Source organism: Vulpes lagopus, chromosome 15 (assembly GCF_018345385.1).
Source record: "Vulpes lagopus strain Blue_001 chromosome 15, ASM1834538v1, whole genome shotgun sequence".
NCBI classification, from domain to species: Eukaryota; Metazoa; Chordata; class Mammalia; order Carnivora; family Canidae; genus Vulpes; species Vulpes lagopus.
The window spans coordinates 10,421,278-10,440,788 of NC_054838.1; the positions used below are offsets into that span (position 1 = coordinate 10,421,278).

A 19,511-nucleotide genomic window follows, 5' to 3' on the forward strand; every position below is an offset into this window, starting at 1 on the left:
GGTTCCCCTGAGTTTAAAGGCCCAAGTCCTGCCTGCGAGGTCCAGCTGTTGGTGGTTCACCAGGATTAATTCCACCCCTCCCACCTTTCCACTCCTCTGTCCTTGCAGGAGCCAACAGTTTGTCTGTGGATTGTGGCAGTAGTCCATGTGTTCTGTGACTCTGTGTATGTGTATGTACACATAATTTGCCAGTCTGAAGAGCAGAATTTGGCTGGAGTTCTACTTTTTCCAGGAATTCTACAGCATTGACCCACACGTGCTTCCCCTTTGACCTACCTACAGTGCAATAAGCATTTGCTAAGTGCCTTCCAGTGTGCCAGGCTTTATGTTCAGGGCTGGCTTTACCAAGATAAAGAAGACGGTGGTCCCTGCCCTCTACTGTGGAGCTTGGGAATGGGTGGGGGTGTGTGTCTGCAGCTAGACTCCATCCTCAGCCCAAGGCATGGAGAGGGCATCGTTCCTTGACCTTGACCTTCACATTTGCTGCTGATGATAGGGAAGGAGGAAAGCAGGATAGTTGCGCACATGAGTAGCTTGAGTTCTGAGAGGAATGTTTGCCAATATATTTCTGCTGCTTATTCAAACAAACTTACTGGAGCTTTCAGATGGAATAGGGAGAAAGTGAGGGCTATCTTTCCAGCAGCTGTCTGTCCATCCACACTGGGACCCTCTGCATGGTATATCTCGGTCATGATGGGTTCCACCCTCTGTTTCCCTGGTCACATCTGTAAAATGGAACTTAGCAAGATGGCCTTCCCTGCATGGGACACGCTCGACCTGGCCCTCTCCAACCATGGCTTGGCTGTGGGGGGGTGCATCTCTGGAACAGTCCCTCCACCTCTGCCCCACACAGCTTTTGGCAAGAAGGAGATTAGGAGAAGTGAAAACATGGGCTAAAGGATTGGGTTTAGCTTTGTAGGGGTCAGTAGGAGATGCCAGCCTCGTGCCCACATGTGATCAAGGGAAGGATGGACAATGTTGTGAATGCCTGCTGACCCATAAGTTTGGGTGATTTTTGTCTACTGCTTTTTGGCTTCCTTCCCTGAGAGATTTCCTTCCCTGAGAGGATTGAGTAACTTGTGACTTATACAAATATGACCTAGCCTCAGTTATTCAGAGATCAATGGAAAACCACAACCAGGATTTATCCAGGTTCCTTCATCCCTTGACCTGATTCTCTTCCCAAATGGTGTAGGGTAGAAAGGCTCAGAGGCTTGTGGGGAGGTAAGAGCCTCAGAGGCTTCCTTTAACTGAGGCTTGGTGATGCCCCAGGGACTTGCTGGTTCCTCCTCCTCCACCTGCCTGCCCTGGGTCGGGTGTTACAGACTTCTGTAACTTGGATATGACCCCAGGTTCAGTAGCAAAACTATGTCTTTTAAATCTTCCAGGGTTCATACTGAACTTGTTTGGGGAAAATTTAAGCTTCCATAGTTAATGACACTATAATTTGAACGTCTACTTTTTCTTTAAATTTGAGAAATTTACAAGTGCTTCTTGGATCACCAAAAGGTCTTGGTTTTTCCGTAAAATGAAGTAGGCATAAAAATCAGGTTTTGCCTGAGTTTTTGCTCCTTTCATGCCATGACCCTACCCACCAAGACCTTCACACTCTTCCATTGTGGGGCTAACTCTCCTTCTCAAGATCTAATCCTGAACCTCATGGTTAATCTCATTTAAATTGTTCGCCTCCCAGATGACCGGCCGGGACCTTGTCAAGGATCGAAGTCTGAAACCAGTGAAGATTGCGGAGAGTGACATTGATGTGAGTGAGCAGGGCAACAGGCTGACCACCCCCCCTGCCCCGCCCCACCACCCCCGGCTGCCTGCTTCCCCCCAGATTGGAGGCGGGCAGCTTCAGGCAGGGCTCGGTGGTTCTGTAGCCAAAGACTTTCTGATCAGTCTTCAAGATCATGCCCTTTTCTCATCATCCCAGGCTCTTTCCAACCTGTTCTTGCTCACAGGTCAAACTGAGCATCTTCTGTGAACAAGACCGGATCCTCCAGGACTTGGAAGACAAGATCCGAGCCCTCAAGGAGAACAAAGTATGCACCGGTTTTGCATAATCTTGGGCTGGGTGTAGGGGGGTTTTGTCATGCTGTCTTTCCTCAGATATAGATTGAATTCTCATGTCACAGGTATTCATTTATCCAGAACAGGTGTTAGTTTATTCAGAACAATGTGTTCGCTTCCAGGGGCATTTGTATCTAAACCTGGAGGAAATCTTATGGGGAGACTTCAGCTCTGCTTATTCCAAGTGCCACCTACCCCTCCTCCACTTGAATTATGCTCTGGCTTATCTCTCCTGGGGGCCCCGTGAAGTCAGCCCGGGAGAGGAGGACTCTGCTGGCTGAAACGTGGTGACCCCAAGCCCCTGAGAACTGCATGGAGGAGTGCTGCCTTGGAGAATGTAGCCATGTTGCTAACAGGACAGAGGCTGTCATTTCCTAAAGCTCATTTCCTCCCAGGATCTGGGCTATGGAGGAAGCAAGCCTGGATGGGAGGGGAGGAATAGGCCAGGAGCTGCCAATGTTTGGTTTCTTGGATCCTTAGTGTGATTTTTTTTTTTCTTTTTTGAACTTCAGTAAAGCACTATATTTGTGATGGTAAAGATTCATAACATGCCCTTTTCACCAAGAAAACTTAAGAGAATTTTCCATCTACTCTTTGATGTATCCTCAGTTTATCCCATAAAGAGTGGGTGACCTTATGCCCACTTCACAAATGAAGAAACTGAGGCACAGAGCTGTTAGGTGTCTTGTCCCAGGAGGCCACTCAGTGGGCAGTGGGCCCTTCAGCCTCAGTTAGATCCAGCAGGTTTGTTTGTATCCTGGCATGGGATGGGGAGGCCTCCGGGGGCTGTCCTGCTATCCTCTTGTTCTTTGACCCTTGCTCCGTGTAGGACCAGCTGGAGTCTGTGCTGGAGGTATTGCACAGACAGATGGAGCAGTACCGAGACCAGCCCCAACACCTGGAGAAGATTGCTCACCAGCAGAGGTTGCTGCAGGAGGACCTTGTCCACATCCGGGCAGAGATCTCCAGAGAGTCCACTGTGTGTAGAGGGTGTGGAGGGTGGAAGACACTCCCCTCCCCTCCCCCCTCCCCCAAGATGGGCTGGGCAGGGGGCTGCTTCTCCTGTTTCACAAGCTGCAGTTGAGTTGGTGACCCTGGGACATGAGTCTTGGAGTAGCAGAACTTCTCTAGGCTGCCTCCTGAGAGTAGTTCACCTTGTTTGGGAGACACGTCTGTCTCTGCTGGTACCTCAGGATGTTTTCCATCAGTGACTCCTGTATGGCTACAGGGGCACCCAAGGGACTAGATTTCTCAGAACAGGCTCTTCTCCTGATCTGTGTGCAGTTAATTCCCAGATGTCAGAATTTCTACTTTTTAAATTTATCCATCTGATGTGGTGCAGGCCCTTTCTTCCAGGGCTGGGAACCAAAGCATCTCCAACGGTGGGAGAGGGGACAGACAGTTTAGGTGGCCAGGGTCAGAGCAGGAATGAGAAGACAAGCCCTGTCTCTCTCCTGCCATGCCTGGCTGAGACCTGCTGGGCTCCCCTTCCCTCCTGCCCTGGCTGGGTTAGCAATGGTCAGGCGAAGAGGTGCTCAAGGGGCTATCTGGGGGACAGGGGATAACTAAGACTCAGGAGCATTTCCTTGGCCAACAGGAGATGGAAAATGCCTGGAACGAATACCTGAAGCTGGAGAGTGATGTGGAGCAGCTGAAGCAGACTCTGCAGGAGCAACATAGAAGAGCCTTTTTTTTCCAGGTGACCCATGGGCTCTTCATCCCTTCTGATCTCTGTTCCTTCTGAGAGCCTTCACCTGTGGGGCTGTGAGCCCTGTGAAGTGGCCTTTTTTTCTTCCACTGGGATTCAGCCTGCTTGCCCCCCAAGCTCTCCCTCGGGGATCCCTTCCCCCTGGCAGGCTGTGATGAGAAAACTCACCTTAGCACCCCCTACCTCTCTCCTCTGGAAGACAAGTTCTTGGTGTTTTTGTGACAGTTTTACTATGAATCATTTGGAGCAAACAGCCCTGAGAGGAAAGAAATACCAACCTGAGAACCTTACAGAGACTTGAGAATGAGCTATGTTTCTGTAATTCTCTGCGCCATCTTGGCGCTACTCACTTAGCAGCAGGAAGCCCTGCCTCCGTTCTGCCTGCCTGCCTTTGGTTCCTGAAGTTAGTTAGATGTTATTAGTCCTTCACGGAGGAGGTAGTGTGAATCTAGGTGCATCTCAATACCTCTGGGCTCTGGGCGGTCATTGCATTTCTTTCTTTCTTTCTTTTTTTTTTTTTTTTAATTTTTTTTTTTGGCCGCTGCCCAGTGATAGCTTTTGTTCTCCCCAGTTGGGTCTTCCAATTGTCCAGTGTTTCCCCATTGTGGTGCCTGATTAGGTTTCTGCCCCACCCTCAAATATTTTAAACATGGAAAATAACCTTTTTATGAACCCAGCTTCAGCACTACCATAGCTCCTCTGTCAGAGTCCTGACATGAATTCAATTTATGTGAAATCAGTAAGCATTAATTGAGAGACTTCTTGTACATGAGGCATCATGCTAGGCTAATTTTGGTACTAAGCTTGCTAATCTATGAACTAGTTCTAGCCAAGGCTCTTCCTTCAAGTGATTTCATGAATATAGTGATCTGAATGTCAGCCTGCCCAGAGAGCAAAGGAATTCAGGGGAGGGATTAGGTATTTGACCTGGGAAAAAATCCTGCTGTCTCACCATTGGGAGCTGATTCCCAGAAAGCCTGGTCCAAAGCCATGTGGAAAAGACTCTTGCTTGCCTGTGGCTCAGGGCTGACCTGCTGGTTCCCCCAGAAGTTGTCTGTCTTCTGCTGCTATTGTTTTTTTTTTCCCCCTATAATTTTCATGTATCCAAGCTAACATTTTCTTATTTTTGTTTTTTGGTACCCCAGCACTTGGCATAGTGCCTTGAAAATATCAGGTGAATTTTGTTGACAGTGTCCTTCAAATCATTATTTCTAATTACTAGTTTCTTAAACTGTTCTATCCCATTATTACTCATCTTCTTGGATCTTCTTTAATTTTAGCAGTGATTTTTTTCTTTTTTTTTTAAGCTTTTTATTTATTGTTTTTCTATAACTATAAAAATAACACATGAATGCATCTCTCTGAAAAGGCCAAGCAGTAAGAAGGAAAAGCAAAAAATGAAATAAAAACTCCTCTGCCTCTCTTCCTTCTCTGCCCTAGTCCTGTCACCTGCCCCATATGTAATCAGTGTGTGATTTTGCCTTCTACACCATTTTTGTGTGTTTTTAATCATATACCCATCCATAGAATCATATAATTTATTTGGGGGCAGGAGTTGGGTTTACTTAAAGAGGAATCATACTTACACATTGTTTGGTAACTTGCTTTTTTGTGACAACTTTATGTTGCGGAAATCTTTCTGGAAAAGATCCCTCCAAGTTTATGTTGCCTGATACAGTGGCTATTCAAATGTAAACATAAATTAATTGAAATTAACTAAAATTAAAAATATATTCCTCAGTCACACGAGGATCATTTCAATTGCTCAGTAGCCACGTGTGGCTGCTGATTGGACAGTACAGATTATAGAAGATTTCCATCATCTCAGAAAGCTGTGTAAAGTAAAAGAAATTAGTTCTTAGCTGCTGAATAGTATTTCATGCACAGTATTTCATAGTACTTTAGCCAGTCTTTTCTGATGGGCATTTAAGTTATTTGTAGTGTTTTGCTTTTATAAATGGTACCACAATGAGCATTTATGTAACTGCCTTTTCAAGCTCGTTTATAAGCACTTGGCTAAGATAGACTCCTAGGGTGGACTTGCTAGACTGAAATGAGTGTAAATCTTCAATGTTGCTGGAGGCTGCTCAGTCACCCTTGAAAAGGCTGCACACATTTGCCCTCCCACCCTCAGTGAATGAGGGTGTTGAACTTGTTTATCCACATCCTCTTCAGTATTTGATATTGTCAGTCTTTTTGGTTTTTGCCAATCTGCTGGCTGAAAAAGGGCATCTTGTTTCACTTTGCATTTATTTAATTACAAGTAGGTTAAACATCTTTTTATATGATCATTGCCATTGTGTTTCTATTATGCCTTATTTCATGGTGATTTAACATACAGCAGTCCCAGAATCCCTTTTTCTGCTCCAGAAAACAAATGGGTACAATGTACAAGTCTCATCAAAGACTCCCTGAAGAACTTAACCATTTAAGTTATGAGGAGCAAGGCTAGTTTGAAGCCTAGCCCCTGCAACGTGATTTCCACCTCACCTGGTGTGAGCATGGCATTGCTCATGCTTTCCCTGACTCCCTGATCTGGAAAGTGCACCTGGCCCTTCTTTGAATAGGCTTTGTGCTAACTTCTTTGGTGTAATTCTAGGCCAGGCAAGCTGTTGGAGTCCTGAATAAATCATTAACAGTGGAGATATGCGTGCAGCCCCATATATAAATTCTCAGGAACAGGGCTTGGAAACGTGCCTCCCTTTACCCAGGTCTGGCTGTGAGAAAATTCACAGGCTTTTCTTTATAAAGATCCTTATGACTACCTGCACAGGGAAGCAAAAGGATAAAAGGACATTGAGGTAACTGTGGGAGGCAGTGACAGATGAGGCTGCCTGTATGTGGCCCTGCTGTATGTGGTGCCTGACAGTAAGTTTAGGCGTTTGCTGAATGCAGTACATAGGAGCCTCTCTGCCCAGCATGGTGTGAGGATCCAGCACCTCCTGCTCCCCAAAAGCTTCCTTCACCTTGTCATTAAGTTCTGAAATTCCATTGTCCTTGGAGAACCTTAGATGTTCACTGGCTTTTGCTTGTCCTTGCTCTTCTCTTCTCTTACATATGGGCGTGACAGAAAGGCAAAATGGGGGCAGGACAGTGAACTGGCAGGTAACAGTACCAGGTAGATTGCTGGAGGAGAGGGGAGAGAGTTGATTTTAATCCAATGCTCCTTCTTTACCTGTTCCCAGCACTCTGCTCAGGGGCCTCCCCTCCTGAGATAATCCTGTTAGCTCGCATGCTCTCTCTCTCTCCCCCTCGCTCTCTCTTTCTCTGGGTTCAGTGCCGTGTCTGTTTTGGAACACTCGTGCTTTGGTGTGAAGCTGAGCATCAAGCCTGTTCCTTGGGTATTGGCTCTGATGATGTGTTTTGCTGTTGGAAGGGTGGAGAGAGTACGAGAATGTGAGCTCCCTTAGGAGGGAGGCTTCGGACATCTGTTATCACAGCTGTTGGACAGCATTTGATCAGGGAATTTTATGTTATTGGTCCTTTTTGCACTCACCATACATGTACTGAGAACCTGCTGGGTACCCAGGCCTGTGGGCATATACCGAGGGTATATTATGTAGTCTACTTGCAGGATCAGGCAAGTCCGTAGGTATCACACATACAAGAATTCTTCTACTCGAGAATACTTGGGTGCCTTGAGAGGAGATAGGGTGTGAAGCCTTTGTGTTTAAGTCCATTGGGAGTGATCAAAGCTGAGTTCTCCCATGACAATTTAAAAAATAAAAGAATATTTGATGTTTAAACAACTCTATTAAAAGGTGCCCATAGATATGTTCTCATTCATTTGGGGAATATAAATAATAGTGAAAGGGAATATAAGGGAAGGGAGAAGAAATGTGTGGGGAATATCAGAAAGGGAGACAGAACATAAAGACTCCTAACTCTGGGAAATGAACTAGGGGTGGTGGAAGAGGAGGACGGGGGTGGGGGTGAATGGGTGACGGGCACTGAGGGGGGCACTTGACAGGATGAGCACTGGGTGTTATTCTGTATGTTGGTAAATTGAACACCAATAAAAAATTTATTATAAAAAAAAAATTTATTATAAAAAAATAAAGTAAAAGGTGCCCATAGGTTAATATCCAAAATAGGACTTACACAAGTCAACACCAAAACAAAATAAACAAACCCCCCCTCTCCCCAGGGAACAAAAGACATTTAAAAATGGGCAGAGGATCTTAATAGATATTTTTCCAAAGAAGATATACAGATGGCAACAGACACATGAAAAAATGGTCAACATCACTAACCGTCAGGGCAATGCAAATTAAAACCACAATGAGATCACCTCATACCTGTCAGAATGGCTAAAATAAAAAGGACAAGAAATAAATGTTAATTAGGATGTGGAGAAAAAGGAACCCTCATGTACTGTGGGTGAGAATGTAAATTGATGCAGCCACTCTGGAAAACAGCATGGAGGTTCCTCAAAAAATAAGTAATACCATATGACTATTCCAACAATTCCTGTACTGTGTATTTAGGCAAAGGAAATAAAAACACTAATTTGGAAAGATATATGCACCCTATGTTTATTGCAACATTATTTATAATAGCCAAGATATGGAAGCAATCTTAATGTCCATGGATAGACAACTTTCTCAAGAAGGTGTATTATACACCACAATGGAATGTTACACAGTTCTAAAAAAGATCAGCTCATGCCATTTGCAACAACATGGATGGACCTAGAGGGTATTATGGTAAGTGAAATAAGTCAGACTAAGACAAATACCACATAATTGCAGTCATGTGGAATCTAAAAAACAAAAGACTAATAAAAAGCAGAATCAGACCCATAACACAGAGAACAAACTGATAGTTGCCAGAAGGAAGGGAGTTGGGGGCGATGCACAAACAGGTGAAGGAGAGGGGGAGGTATAGGCTTCCAGTTATGGAATGAATGAATTGTGGGAATAAAAGGCACAGCATAAGGAATGTAGTCAATAATATTGTAAATGCGTCGTATCGTGACAGGTGGTGAGCATGGTGTAAGGTTTAGAGAAGTCAAATCAATAGGTTGTACACCTGAAACTAATGGAACATTGTGTGTCAACTATACACAGTAAAATGCCCACAGTCCCTTAAACATGATAAAACCTGCTCACCTCTTTCTAGGACCTCTCCCCATCTGATTTCGTTTGTGACTTGTCGGAGTGTGCATATGCTCATGTAGCCTGGTTCTTTTCCCATTGTACTTTTTTTTTTTTTTTAAATAAGTTTTATCACATAATTCAGATACCATAAAATTCACCTTTTTAAGGTTTACAATTCAGTGGTTTTTAGAATAGAGCTGTGCAGCTATCACCACAATCAATTTTATAACATTTCGTCCTGAAAAGAAAACCCTCTGTCTGTTTAACAGTCACTTCCCATCCACATCCCCAGCTCCCCAGCCCTGCTCCAGCCAACTGCTATTCTGCTTTGTGTCTCTATGGATTTACCTATTCTGGACATTTTGTGTAAGTGAAATCATATAAAATGTGGCCTTTGTGTAGCTTTATTCATGTGGCATAAACATTTTCAAGATCGATCTGCATTGTAACACATATCAATACTTTATTTCTTTTTATTGCCAAACGTTCACTGCCCATTATGCTCTCAAATGAACCTCAAGTCCCAGGATTCAGCTTTGTCTTTTAAAAGATGTTCTTTATATTCTGGAGATAGCGTAACCTCTAGTCTTTGCCTTCTCTTCCCTTTTGCCCTGATTGCCTAAAAAAGTATTTTTAAAAAAATTATGATAAAATATGCATAACGTAAAGTTTATGACCTTAGCCATTTTTAGCTTATAGTTGAGTAAAGTACATTCACATTGTGCAGCCAATTTGCAGAACTCTCTTCATCTTGCAAAACTGTGACTCTACGCATTAAACAACAGTCCTCATTCCCCTCTCCATCCTGGCCTCTGGTAACTACTCCTCTGTCTCTGACTTTGATTGCTCTAGATACTTTATAAGTGGAAGCATATAGCATTTAAGGCAGTCTATTTTTAAATTAGGGGGAGCTAGCCAAGGCGACTCGGAAAACTCCTCTGAATTTTTCCCCCTGGATCTTGAGGATCTTGTATATGTGTGCTTCCCTATGAAGCTCCAAGACAGGCTTGGCTCTAGGCCTGGTCGGGTTTCCAATGGGGTTGCTGCCCCCCAGGATGAGGAGCTATGTCTGAAATGACAGCATAAGTCCTAATGAGAAACTTCTGGTAGGTGCTAAGAAGTGAATGAACCACCATCTTATCTTTCTCAGGAGAAATCGCAGATACAGAAGGATCTCTGGAGGATTGAAGATGTCATTGCAGGCCTGAGTGCAAATAAAGAGAACTTTAGAATCCTGGTAGAATCAGTCAAAAATCCAGGTGAGTGGGCCACCTTCCTGGGGGCAGGGAGTTGGAGGCCAGCACCCATGTATATGGGCTGGCCCTTGGGAAGGTCAGGTCTTTATGGTGTAAGTCACTCCCTTTGTCCTCCAGGGAAGAGAGTCTTTGTTCCATCCCATCCTTTGTTTCTGTCCATGACCCTTAGAGAGAAAAACGGTGCCTTTATTTCCTCACCCGCCTGTGCCTTCACTCTCGACTCCTGAGAGCAAGCCACCCCCACAGCCCAGCCCTCCCACCAGTCCTGTGCGGACCCCTCTGGAGGTTCGACTCTTCCCCCAGCTGCAAACCTATGTGCCGTACCGACCTCATCCACCCCAGCTGAGGAAAGTGACATCCCCTCTTCAGTCACCAACCAAGACAAAGCCCAAAGTCGTAAGTATAGATGACCAGGAGCTCAGTGCTGTTGTCTTCTCTCTGGGAGATGATTGTCTCTCTGTGTCCACAGGTCAGCTTCTTTTGGAAGAGAAGCTTTTGGAGAAACCCGGGGAGACAGAACCAGCCAGAGTCCTGAGCTATGAAATGTTAAGTAAGGAGTGGTAGAGCCAACTGTTGTACTTTAGACTCCCAGAACTGGAAGAGCCCCAAGAGAGGGTCTAGCCCAGTCTTCCCATTTTGCAGTTGGAAAAACTGAGGCCCAGCAGGAAGAAGTTACTGTGCTAAGTAGGATGGTTTGTGATCTGCATCATGCAGAGACAGGTGGCTGCCCCATGCAGGACTCCATGCAAACCTGCAGTTACACAAGCCTGTGGGTGATGGAGTCCTCTCAGCAAAAGAGTATCTTTGTCTTCACCGGCAGTTGAGCACTCTGCTGGGTTATAGGATACAGTTGATCTTCACAATGACCTCATGGAGTTTAGACAGGAAGGTCTGTATCCTATCCCACACCTAAGAGAACTGAGGCTCAAAGGTGTTAACATTTGCTTAAGGTCTCCATATTAGTGGGTCCAATCCACACGTCCTGTTCTTTGTGTCATCCACCATCTAATTGGATGTTTTGCCCAGCTCCTCAGATCGAGTCTGTGGCCCATATGCTTGCCTGAGCCAGCACCTTGGCTTGCCTATCAGAGAGAAGGGCCAAGCTTTTGACAGAGTCTGGGAGCACAGGAAACTTTAAAGAGATAGAAAATTTGGACAGGTACTGTGGATGGCTCACGTCTCCAGCACCAGGCCAGCCTTGGCTGGAGAATACGAGGGATCTGGTCCAAGTGACAAGGAAGCCGTAGTGGAGGGGACCTTGGAACGAGGACCTTCAGGTTTTGCCAGCAGAGGCTTAGAGGAGCTTTGTCTGGGGACAGGGTATGCCTAGGACGTCTGACAAGGTTGGTATCCAGTGCTGGCCAAAACATACAAGTTCCCATACCCTGGATCTCGCTGTCCACCTGCTTCCAGCCATAGCCCAGGGCCCATAGCTGGAAGACAGGTGCTGGGACTGAGTCATCGTGAATTTCTTCACATTGAGGTCTCCTTCCCAATTTTATATCTAAGAGGCAGTAGGGTACCAGCCACCAAACAGGAGGTGGGAAATACAGCAGAAATGGCTAGGGCACACAGCCTCTGACTTAAGGCAGGATGCCTGCTAGCAGGGATGAGGAGCAGAGGGAAAAGATGGTAGCTTAGGAGCTGGATGGCCTGGATTCCATTTCTTGTCTCACTGGACCCTTGGTCAAATCTCTTCCTTTCTCTGGGCTTCCTCAGTTTCCCCTCGTGCACAACAAGCAACTTAGAATAGATGGTCACAGAGGCTCTTCACAGTTGAGTCCTCTGTGGCCCACAGGCAGGGCTTTTCAACTTGGCTGAGCATCAGAGTCACCGGGTGGGGGGGCGTCTTCTTTCCCTTTGTTCACCAGGTTTACCATTTGTTATTATTGTTTGTTTTATATTTGTACTTGTGACATAGTGATATCCTGAGATTGATATTAAACATGAATATATAATTTAACAAATAATAAAGAGACCACCCATTTTAAAAAATTTTTTTTTAATTTTTATTTATTTATGATAGTCACAGAGAGAGAGAGAGAGAGAGAGAAAGAGGCAGAGACATAGGCAGAGAGAGAAGCAGGCTCCATGCACCCGAAGCCCGACGTGGGATTCGATCCCGGGTCTCCAGGATCGCGCCCTGGGCCAAAGGCAGGCGCTAAACCGCTGCGCCACCCAGGGATCCCGAGACCACCCATTTATACCAACACCTAAACCAAGAAACAACTTTATCAGCAACTAGACACCTCAGGCCCATGAGTCCTTTTCTGCCTGAAATAACCATTATCACTATCTTGACTTTTTGGATAATTTCTTTGCCTTTTTTTTTTTTTTTTTAATTTTGCCTACCTATGTCTAAACACTTGAGTTGTGCCTGTATGTGGTACTGTATTCTTTAGTATCTTGTATCTTGTCTTCAATGTTATATATGTGAGATTTGTCCACGTTGTTGCGTGTAGCTATAGTTCTTTCATTTTTATTTGGCTTATTCTCTTGAATTTAATGTTACTTTTTAAAAAAGGTTTTTATTTATGTATTTGAGAGAGAGAAACAGTGCCAGTGAGAGAGAGGACAAGTGTGTGTGGGGGGAGGGTAAAGGGAGAAGCAGACTCCCTGCCAGGACTCTGGGATCATGACCTGAGCCAAAGGCAGATGCTTAACAGACTGAGCCACCCAGACACCCCTGTCACTTTTCTATTAGATAATATTCTCAAAGGGTACAAAATCAAAAGATACAGAAAAGTATATAATAAAATGTCTCTTCCCACCCTCCATCTCCAGACATTCTATTCCCTTCAGTCAAAGGCAGTTTTGTGTTTGCGTCAATGTTTTGTGTTTATCTTTCTGGGGAGCTTTTTAGAAATTGGTGATTCCAAGACCTTGTCAGAGTTGGAAACCGCTGATGCTCAGAGAGCCTGTGGGTATCTGGGACAGGAGGCTTAGCTTTCAAACAGTAGTGAATTGTGTCATTTTGCTAGAATGCTGATAAACCTCCATAGAGCAAGCTTCAGCATCCTTTCCTGACCTCTCCAAAATTCTGAAAAACAAAGAGAAACTAAGGAAGGAGGGTGGTTAGGAAGGGGTGCCAATGGTCCCTGGTTCCAGGAGTGGGTGTTCATGGCAGTCAGGGGCCAGGCTGTCGGTCTGTGCAGAAACCACAGCCCTCAGAGAGCATTTATTAGGGGGCGAGGAGTCAGTTTCAAGGAAAATAGTTACATTCATCACCACCCAGGGAGTGGGCTGCCAGGAAGGCAGTGAGTCACCCGCACTGACTGCTTATCCAGTCCCTGAGTCAGGAAGGAGGAAATATTTTGTAACCACGCACATTTCTGATAGAAAGGGCAGGGGATGTAGACTGTCCTTGCTCAGATCCCAACCTGTTGAAGGATCCAGAGACCATGCAGGGACAGTGAGCCAGCTCAGTCTGAGAACTTAGGAGTGGGGTAGATGTTTGTCCTCCAGGTGGTGTGGAGGGCTAGGGGTGCTGCTGTCGTAGAGATAGGACCAAGTAGACTTACCGGCCCGCTCTCCGCCATGGGACACTTCAAGGAGGGGAGTACAACCTTGGACACAGGAGAGTGGAGTTCTGGGTTTCGTATAGGTAACGCAAAACGGAAAGTGAGTGAATTGAAGAGAAGAATAGGATTAGAGCAGAGGCATCCCCCTTCCTCATAGCTCATCCAGGGGAAATGCTGGCATCACTGGGCTGAAGTGGTCGTGCTCTGCAGGCCTGAGGTGGCCTGCTCTGGCCTTTTGGGCCACCCCTGTGGTGGTGCCACTAGGCATCTTCCCTCTAGCTGCCTCTTGCTGGGCACTGATTCTAGTTCTTTTTCTGAGCAGGAAGATGAGGCGCCTCCCAGGCCCCCACTCCCGGAGCTCTACAGTCCAGAGGACCAGCCCCCGGCCGTACCACCTCTCCCGAAAGAGGCCACCATCATCCGGCACACCTCAGTGAGAGGTCTTAAACGGCAGTCAGACGAGAGGAAGCGAGACCGGGAGCAAGGGCAGTGTGTGAATGGGGACTCACGGGTGAGCGGAGAGCGAGCCCGGGCAGCCCTGCTGCGCGAGGGAGGGAAGGTGGCGGGACACTGGGCAGGTACGACAGCCTCAGACTCTGCCCGCAGGTGGAGCTTCGGTCATACGTTAGTGAGCCCGAGCTGGCGACTTTCAGTGGGGACATGGCCCAGCCCTCCCTGGGACTAGTGGGCCCCGACAGCAGGTACCAGACACTGCCAGGCAGAGGTAAGGCAAAGCTGTCCGCGGAGGCTTTCTGGGAACCCCTGCTCCTACCATACCACTGCTCCCCAGTCTCTGACCCAGTCCCTTGCACCCTTCCGCCTGGGGCTTTGGGCCTCAGTGTGGGCAGCAGCTGTCAGGGAGACTCTGGGCTGCAAGGAGGGCCCATCCTTCCGTCCTCTGGCCTACATCCTGATTCTCTTCCTCTTTTATTACATCTGTCCCTGGAAATAATAATAATAGCAATTACTTCAAAGCCCATCACTGTGTTATGCTCTATATTCACCTAGCTAATCTCTATAATAATCCTGTGAAGGAAGTACTATTATTATTCCCATTTTAGAGATAAGAAAACTAAGACTCAGAGAAATTAACTAACTTGCCAAATGGCCAACAGGTGATGGAGTCAGAACACAACCCCAGTGTTTTGTCCCAGAACCACGGCACCCTGCAGTTGGGCTGTTAGGTGACTGCCATCAATTTGGCGGTCTCTGGCTTTCCAGTGGGTTTGTGCTCTCCTGTGTCACTCTGAGACTCCAGGAGTCCTTTCTTTAAATAAACACACCTTTCTCAGTTGGGGTTCCTCCTCACTGCCCTCCCCTATCCCTTCAAGATGGGGGTGAGAACAGACTTAGGCCCTTAGGCTCACCTATACCTCCTTTGTCCCCACAGCCAGACTATCTCTTCAGAAATCCCATTACAGGGAGGTCTCCTGACCTTTTTGCATCTGGGTCTGCTGGAATCCCTGAGCAGGCTGACTATCTCCTTCATTTGTTCCTCACCTGATCCTCCTGTCTGCTCCCCAAAGTGGGTGGTCAAGTGCTCTGCTCATTGGTCAGGTGCAGAAGCAGGAGGAGCCACAGCTATAGTTCTGGCACCTGCAGGGTCATGGGACTCCAGCCCACCACACTGCCTAGGCATGCTATGGCCTGAGCTGGTCCCTGGAGGGTGCAGGCTCTGGATTTTGCTGAAGCACTGCACAGGGATGCTGTTCCCTTAATTCATTATGGCCTAGAGGTGTTTATTAATGGTGGTATTAGTGGCATTTGGAGCAGGACAGTTCTCTGTTTCTCAGGATTCTCTTTGCATTGCAGGGCAGTTATCATTCTTTTCCCTACATGCTAAATGGTAATGGTGTCCTCAGCCAGCGTGATGTCCATTTCTAGATGTCAGGGACTGCCCCTGATAAGAATTGGTGTTAGTGGAGAAAGCACAGGTGGTGGCCCCAGCCAGCCAGGGTGAGATGATTTCTCTAAGCCATCTCACATCTAAGGACCCAGACATGGAATGTACATGGTCGATGATATTCCTACCATGTGACCTTGGGCAAGTTCCTTGACCTCTCTGAGCCTTAGACTATAATTCTCTACAATGGTTGGGTAATGAATGCTTACATGGTAAGGCCAGTGGAACAAAATCTATATAAAACACCTAGCACAGTGCCTTCCCGTTAGATAGTTAAGTGATCAGTAAATACTTGGTGCTGCTTCTTTCCTTTCATTCATTTATTCATTCATTCAGCCAGGCAGGCAGGCAGGCAGGCATCACTGAATTTGCAGGCTAGTTGGACAGGTACATTGGCACTGTGGTCAATGCAGTAACCAGTGCATATATTGAAGGATATGCAGGACAATAGATTCTGCTTGGGCATTTAAGAAGGCTTCACACAGGCAGGGTATCCAGGTTGGGTCATGAAGGACGCGTAGGAGTGCATCAGGATGAAAGGATGAAGGGCATTCCTTCCCCTTCATCCTTTCTAGCTGCCAAGCAGCCCAGGTCTTCTGCATGTGAAGGAAGACTAGGGTGGTCTACACATCTCCAGAGATGCTATTTCCCATTGGGGACAGGGAGCACCTCTGGGCTGGCCCCTCATCCTCTACCTGGGGCCTTGCTTTTCCAGGCTCTGGGGAAGAAGAAGAATGGGTTATTGGCCAGGTCCTCACGGTCCCCTCTCAGGAGTGGGAGGTGATTCAGAGGGGGGGTGGTGCTGGTAGCCTGTCCACCCCATCACAAATACACTTGCACTTCTCTTTCCTCACTAAGGGCTCTCGGGGTCCACGTCAAGGCTTCAGCAGTCGTCCACCATTGCTCCCTACGTCACACTCCGGAGGGGTCTAAATGCCGAGAGCAGCAAGGTGACCTTCCCTGTGAGTGGCCTTGAGAAGTTCTCAAGGAGTGCACTGCTCCCTCACCCACAGAGGGAAGGGCTCAGAGGTGGATGATGACTGGCAATCCTGTGAGCCCCAGGGATGGCCTGTGAAGTGACTTCAGCCCTCCTGAGTGCAGGGTCCCTGTCACCATGTGCTCAGTGGATACCTTTCCCATGGCCCACCTAAAAGGGGCCAAGATATATTATGTTCTGTATTCAGAGGGCTTCTCTGCAGCTGTTAGCACAGACACCAAAGGGGTAGGACCCAGGACACTCATATCCTGAAAAGCTGCAAAACCAGTAACTTTTAAACTTTATAAGCAAATGTCATTTGGGGTAACACCTTTTACAGGCGTCATACAGCTCTCCCCATTTCTTCAGGCTCACATGAGGGTATCCAGAAAGTCTGCACCCTGAGTTCTGGCTGCATCACATGCTGCATGTGTGCCCAGCTGGACAGGCCTGGGCCTCAGTATCTGCATCTGCAGAATGGGATGCTTTCCAGAGAGCCTGTGAGGGTCAAGGGTATTGTGTTCATGAGTGTGCTTAGAGGAGCTAGAGTGAGTGAGTGAGTGAGTGAGTGAGTGAGTGAGTGTGTATGTGAGAGAGAGAGAGGGAGAGAGTCGGAAGATGGGAATGGAGCTGCAGGGTGGCTGCCCTGTGTCCTAGCCCAGTTGCCTTGTCTCTCACTCTCCTGCTCCTCAGAGACCCAAGAGTGCCTTGGAGCGCCTGTACTCAGGGGACCACCAGCGGGGCAAGATGAGTGCGGAGGAGCAGCTGGAGCGCATGAAGCGACACCAGAAGGCCCTGGTCCGGGAGCGCAAGAGGACGCTGAGCCAAGGAGAGAGGACGGGTCTGCCCTCGTCCCGCTACCTCAGCCAGCCTCTCCCTGGAGATCTCGGCTCAGTATGTTAGGAGGGTCCAGGCAGGTGGGGCTGGGATGGGGAGCAGAGCTTCCCTGAGTTCCCCAAACACAAGGACATCACACCCCCGAGAGAGTAGGCCTTCGACCAGGAAGGTTCAGAGAACACCCCATAGGCTGTTTTTGTCCACAACCCAGGCCACATATGTGACCTGGTCAGAGGGTGATCCGGAATTGGAGGAGGAGTGAGGATGTCACGGCAGGAGCCTAGGAGCCAGAGAAAATGTCCCAAGTTTGTTCTCCAAGCTGAACTTGCGAGAGGACTTTGTAGCATTTGGAGTCTCAGCTGGATCAAGGACTTGGGAGTACAGAGTTCAGGAATGGAAGAGGAAGATGGTGATAAGATTGGATGAGGAGGAGCGAAAGCCAGCTAGCCTCCCAAACCTCTAAGCGATGCCCTGTGGAGCAACTGGGCACAGGGTCGTCCGTGCAGCCCTGAGGGCGGGCGGTCTCCCCCAGCTTGTGGTGCCGGCAGGCCTCATGGTGCCCCCGGAGAGTGGGGGGATCTGTGCTCCCCGCCCCCCCGCCCCCGGCGTGCTTCCAGGCACTGCACCCTGCCCACAGTCCCCTTCTGTCCCTTTTGGAAACATTCCATTTGACTTCTCCCTGTTGTTTGAAATCACTGTTTCCCTAGCCCTCTAGCCAGACTGCTCTTTCCCTAATTCATTGCACAAGCTCTTTTGCTTTTAGTGTTACCGCTCATTGCCTCTCTAATCCTGCCTGATTGTGTTTACGGAAGCTTCTAATTTGCATTGAACATTCTTTAACTGGCCTGTGCTCTTTATTACCAGGCTTGTAATAGCAGCTCTTGTCTCCATAGCCTAGCCAGCACTCCCATGTGTGACTCACCTTTCTGCTGCCCCCTTTATGCAGGCCTACTGACTCATAATTCACTTAACCCAAAAGCCTCCCCACAAGGCTGAGCCAACCTGCTGCCTGAGGGCCGTGATCATGGGCAGAGGTCTGGGCATTATGAATTGATCAAAGTCCATGCCTTACACCTGGATGGTAGACACAGACTTCAGAGATTGCACGTTTAAATAAATCCTACCAAGTCTAAAGTGGTTCAGTTTTGATTCCTCCAGTCCTAGCACACAATTTCTTATGGAAAACTTTTTGTGTTTATAGTATTTAATAATTTGAACGGATGCCAAGATATATTATGTTCTGTATTCAGAGGGCCTCTCTGCAGCTGTTAGCACAGACACCAAAGGGGTAAGACCCAGGACACTCATATCCTGAAAAGCTGCAAAACTGGTAACTTTTAAACTTTATAAGCAAATGTCATTTGGGGTAACACTGACCTTTTACAACCTGATGTCTCAAATGTAGAAAGATTATCTAAAATCGTAACTTGAGTATCTTGTAATTTTTCTCTTAAAAAAGACTTGTGTAAGTCTCTGCATCAACGCCAATAAACGTGTTGCTTAATGACAATGGATTGGCGTGGTTCTTCCCCAGGATACATCCCAGAGTCTAATGAACTTTTCCTGTTTGTGCAAACAATCAGGCTGGGTTTAAATGAGGATTTGTCTCTACTTGGGGCACTTGTGAGCGTGTAAGAAAATGTGCATTTTCTTTGTGAATCATTAAATTAATTTTTCATCTTTAAAACTTCAAATGCCTAATCCTTTCATACTGTAATTGGAAATCACCACCTAAGAGCAATTACATTGGCTTGGAGTCAGTATGGAGAGCTTGTGCATGAATGGGTGAAATGTGCTGATATAGCTATGGGTTTGGGGCTTTGGGGGGGACTTAAGGGAGTATCAAAGACAATCATGACCACTGAGGGCTCTGTGAGATGTATGGGGTGGGGTGGAGGAGGTCTGCTGGGATGGAGACGCATCTGCTTGGTTTCTGCTCAAGAAAAGAGAAGCTTTGAGCCTGTTTCCTTCTCTCAACACCCTGCTCAGTTTCAAAAGCCTGTAAGAACATAGGCCATAGAGATTTGAAAGGCGACTGTGGAGTTGCAGAGTTGTGTTTGGATCTTACAATGGCCAGTTTAGTTTTTCCCTCTGTGAAGAGATGCTTGTTTCATAGCTGGTACTAAGGAATAGCCTGGGAA

The 19,511-nt window shown here is 47.1% G+C and overlaps 1 protein-coding gene across 13 annotated transcripts in view; it reads left to right on the forward strand.

The window, feature by feature from the left end:
• PLEKHA7 (pleckstrin homology domain containing A7) overlaps nucleotides 1-19,511 on the forward strand; it is a 223,270-nt gene that overhangs the window by 188,676 nt on the left and 15,083 nt on the right. For 11 of the 13 annotated variants that reach the window (XM_041730449.1, XM_041730458.1, XM_041730451.1 and 8 more), the window contains 10 exons: nucleotides 1,694-1,762; nucleotides 1,962-2,042; nucleotides 2,900-3,049; nucleotides 3,668-3,769; nucleotides 10,028-10,136; nucleotides 10,303-10,529; nucleotides 13,977-14,165; nucleotides 14,261-14,378; nucleotides 16,416-16,519; nucleotides 17,227-17,427. In XM_041730449.1, coding sequence (XP_041586383.1) covers nucleotides 1,694-1,762; nucleotides 1,962-2,042; nucleotides 2,900-3,049; nucleotides 3,668-3,769; nucleotides 10,028-10,136; nucleotides 10,303-10,529; nucleotides 13,977-14,165; nucleotides 14,261-14,378; nucleotides 16,416-16,519; nucleotides 17,227-17,427 — 1,350 coding nt within the window. Of the gene's footprint in view, nucleotides 1-1,693; nucleotides 1,763-1,961; nucleotides 2,043-2,899; nucleotides 3,050-3,667; nucleotides 3,770-10,027; nucleotides 10,137-10,302; nucleotides 10,530-13,976; nucleotides 14,166-14,260; nucleotides 14,379-16,415; nucleotides 16,520-17,226; nucleotides 18,881-19,511 lie in introns of those variants that run through there. The other 2 variants (XM_041730461.1, XM_041730450.1) reach the window with 2 other exon arrangements.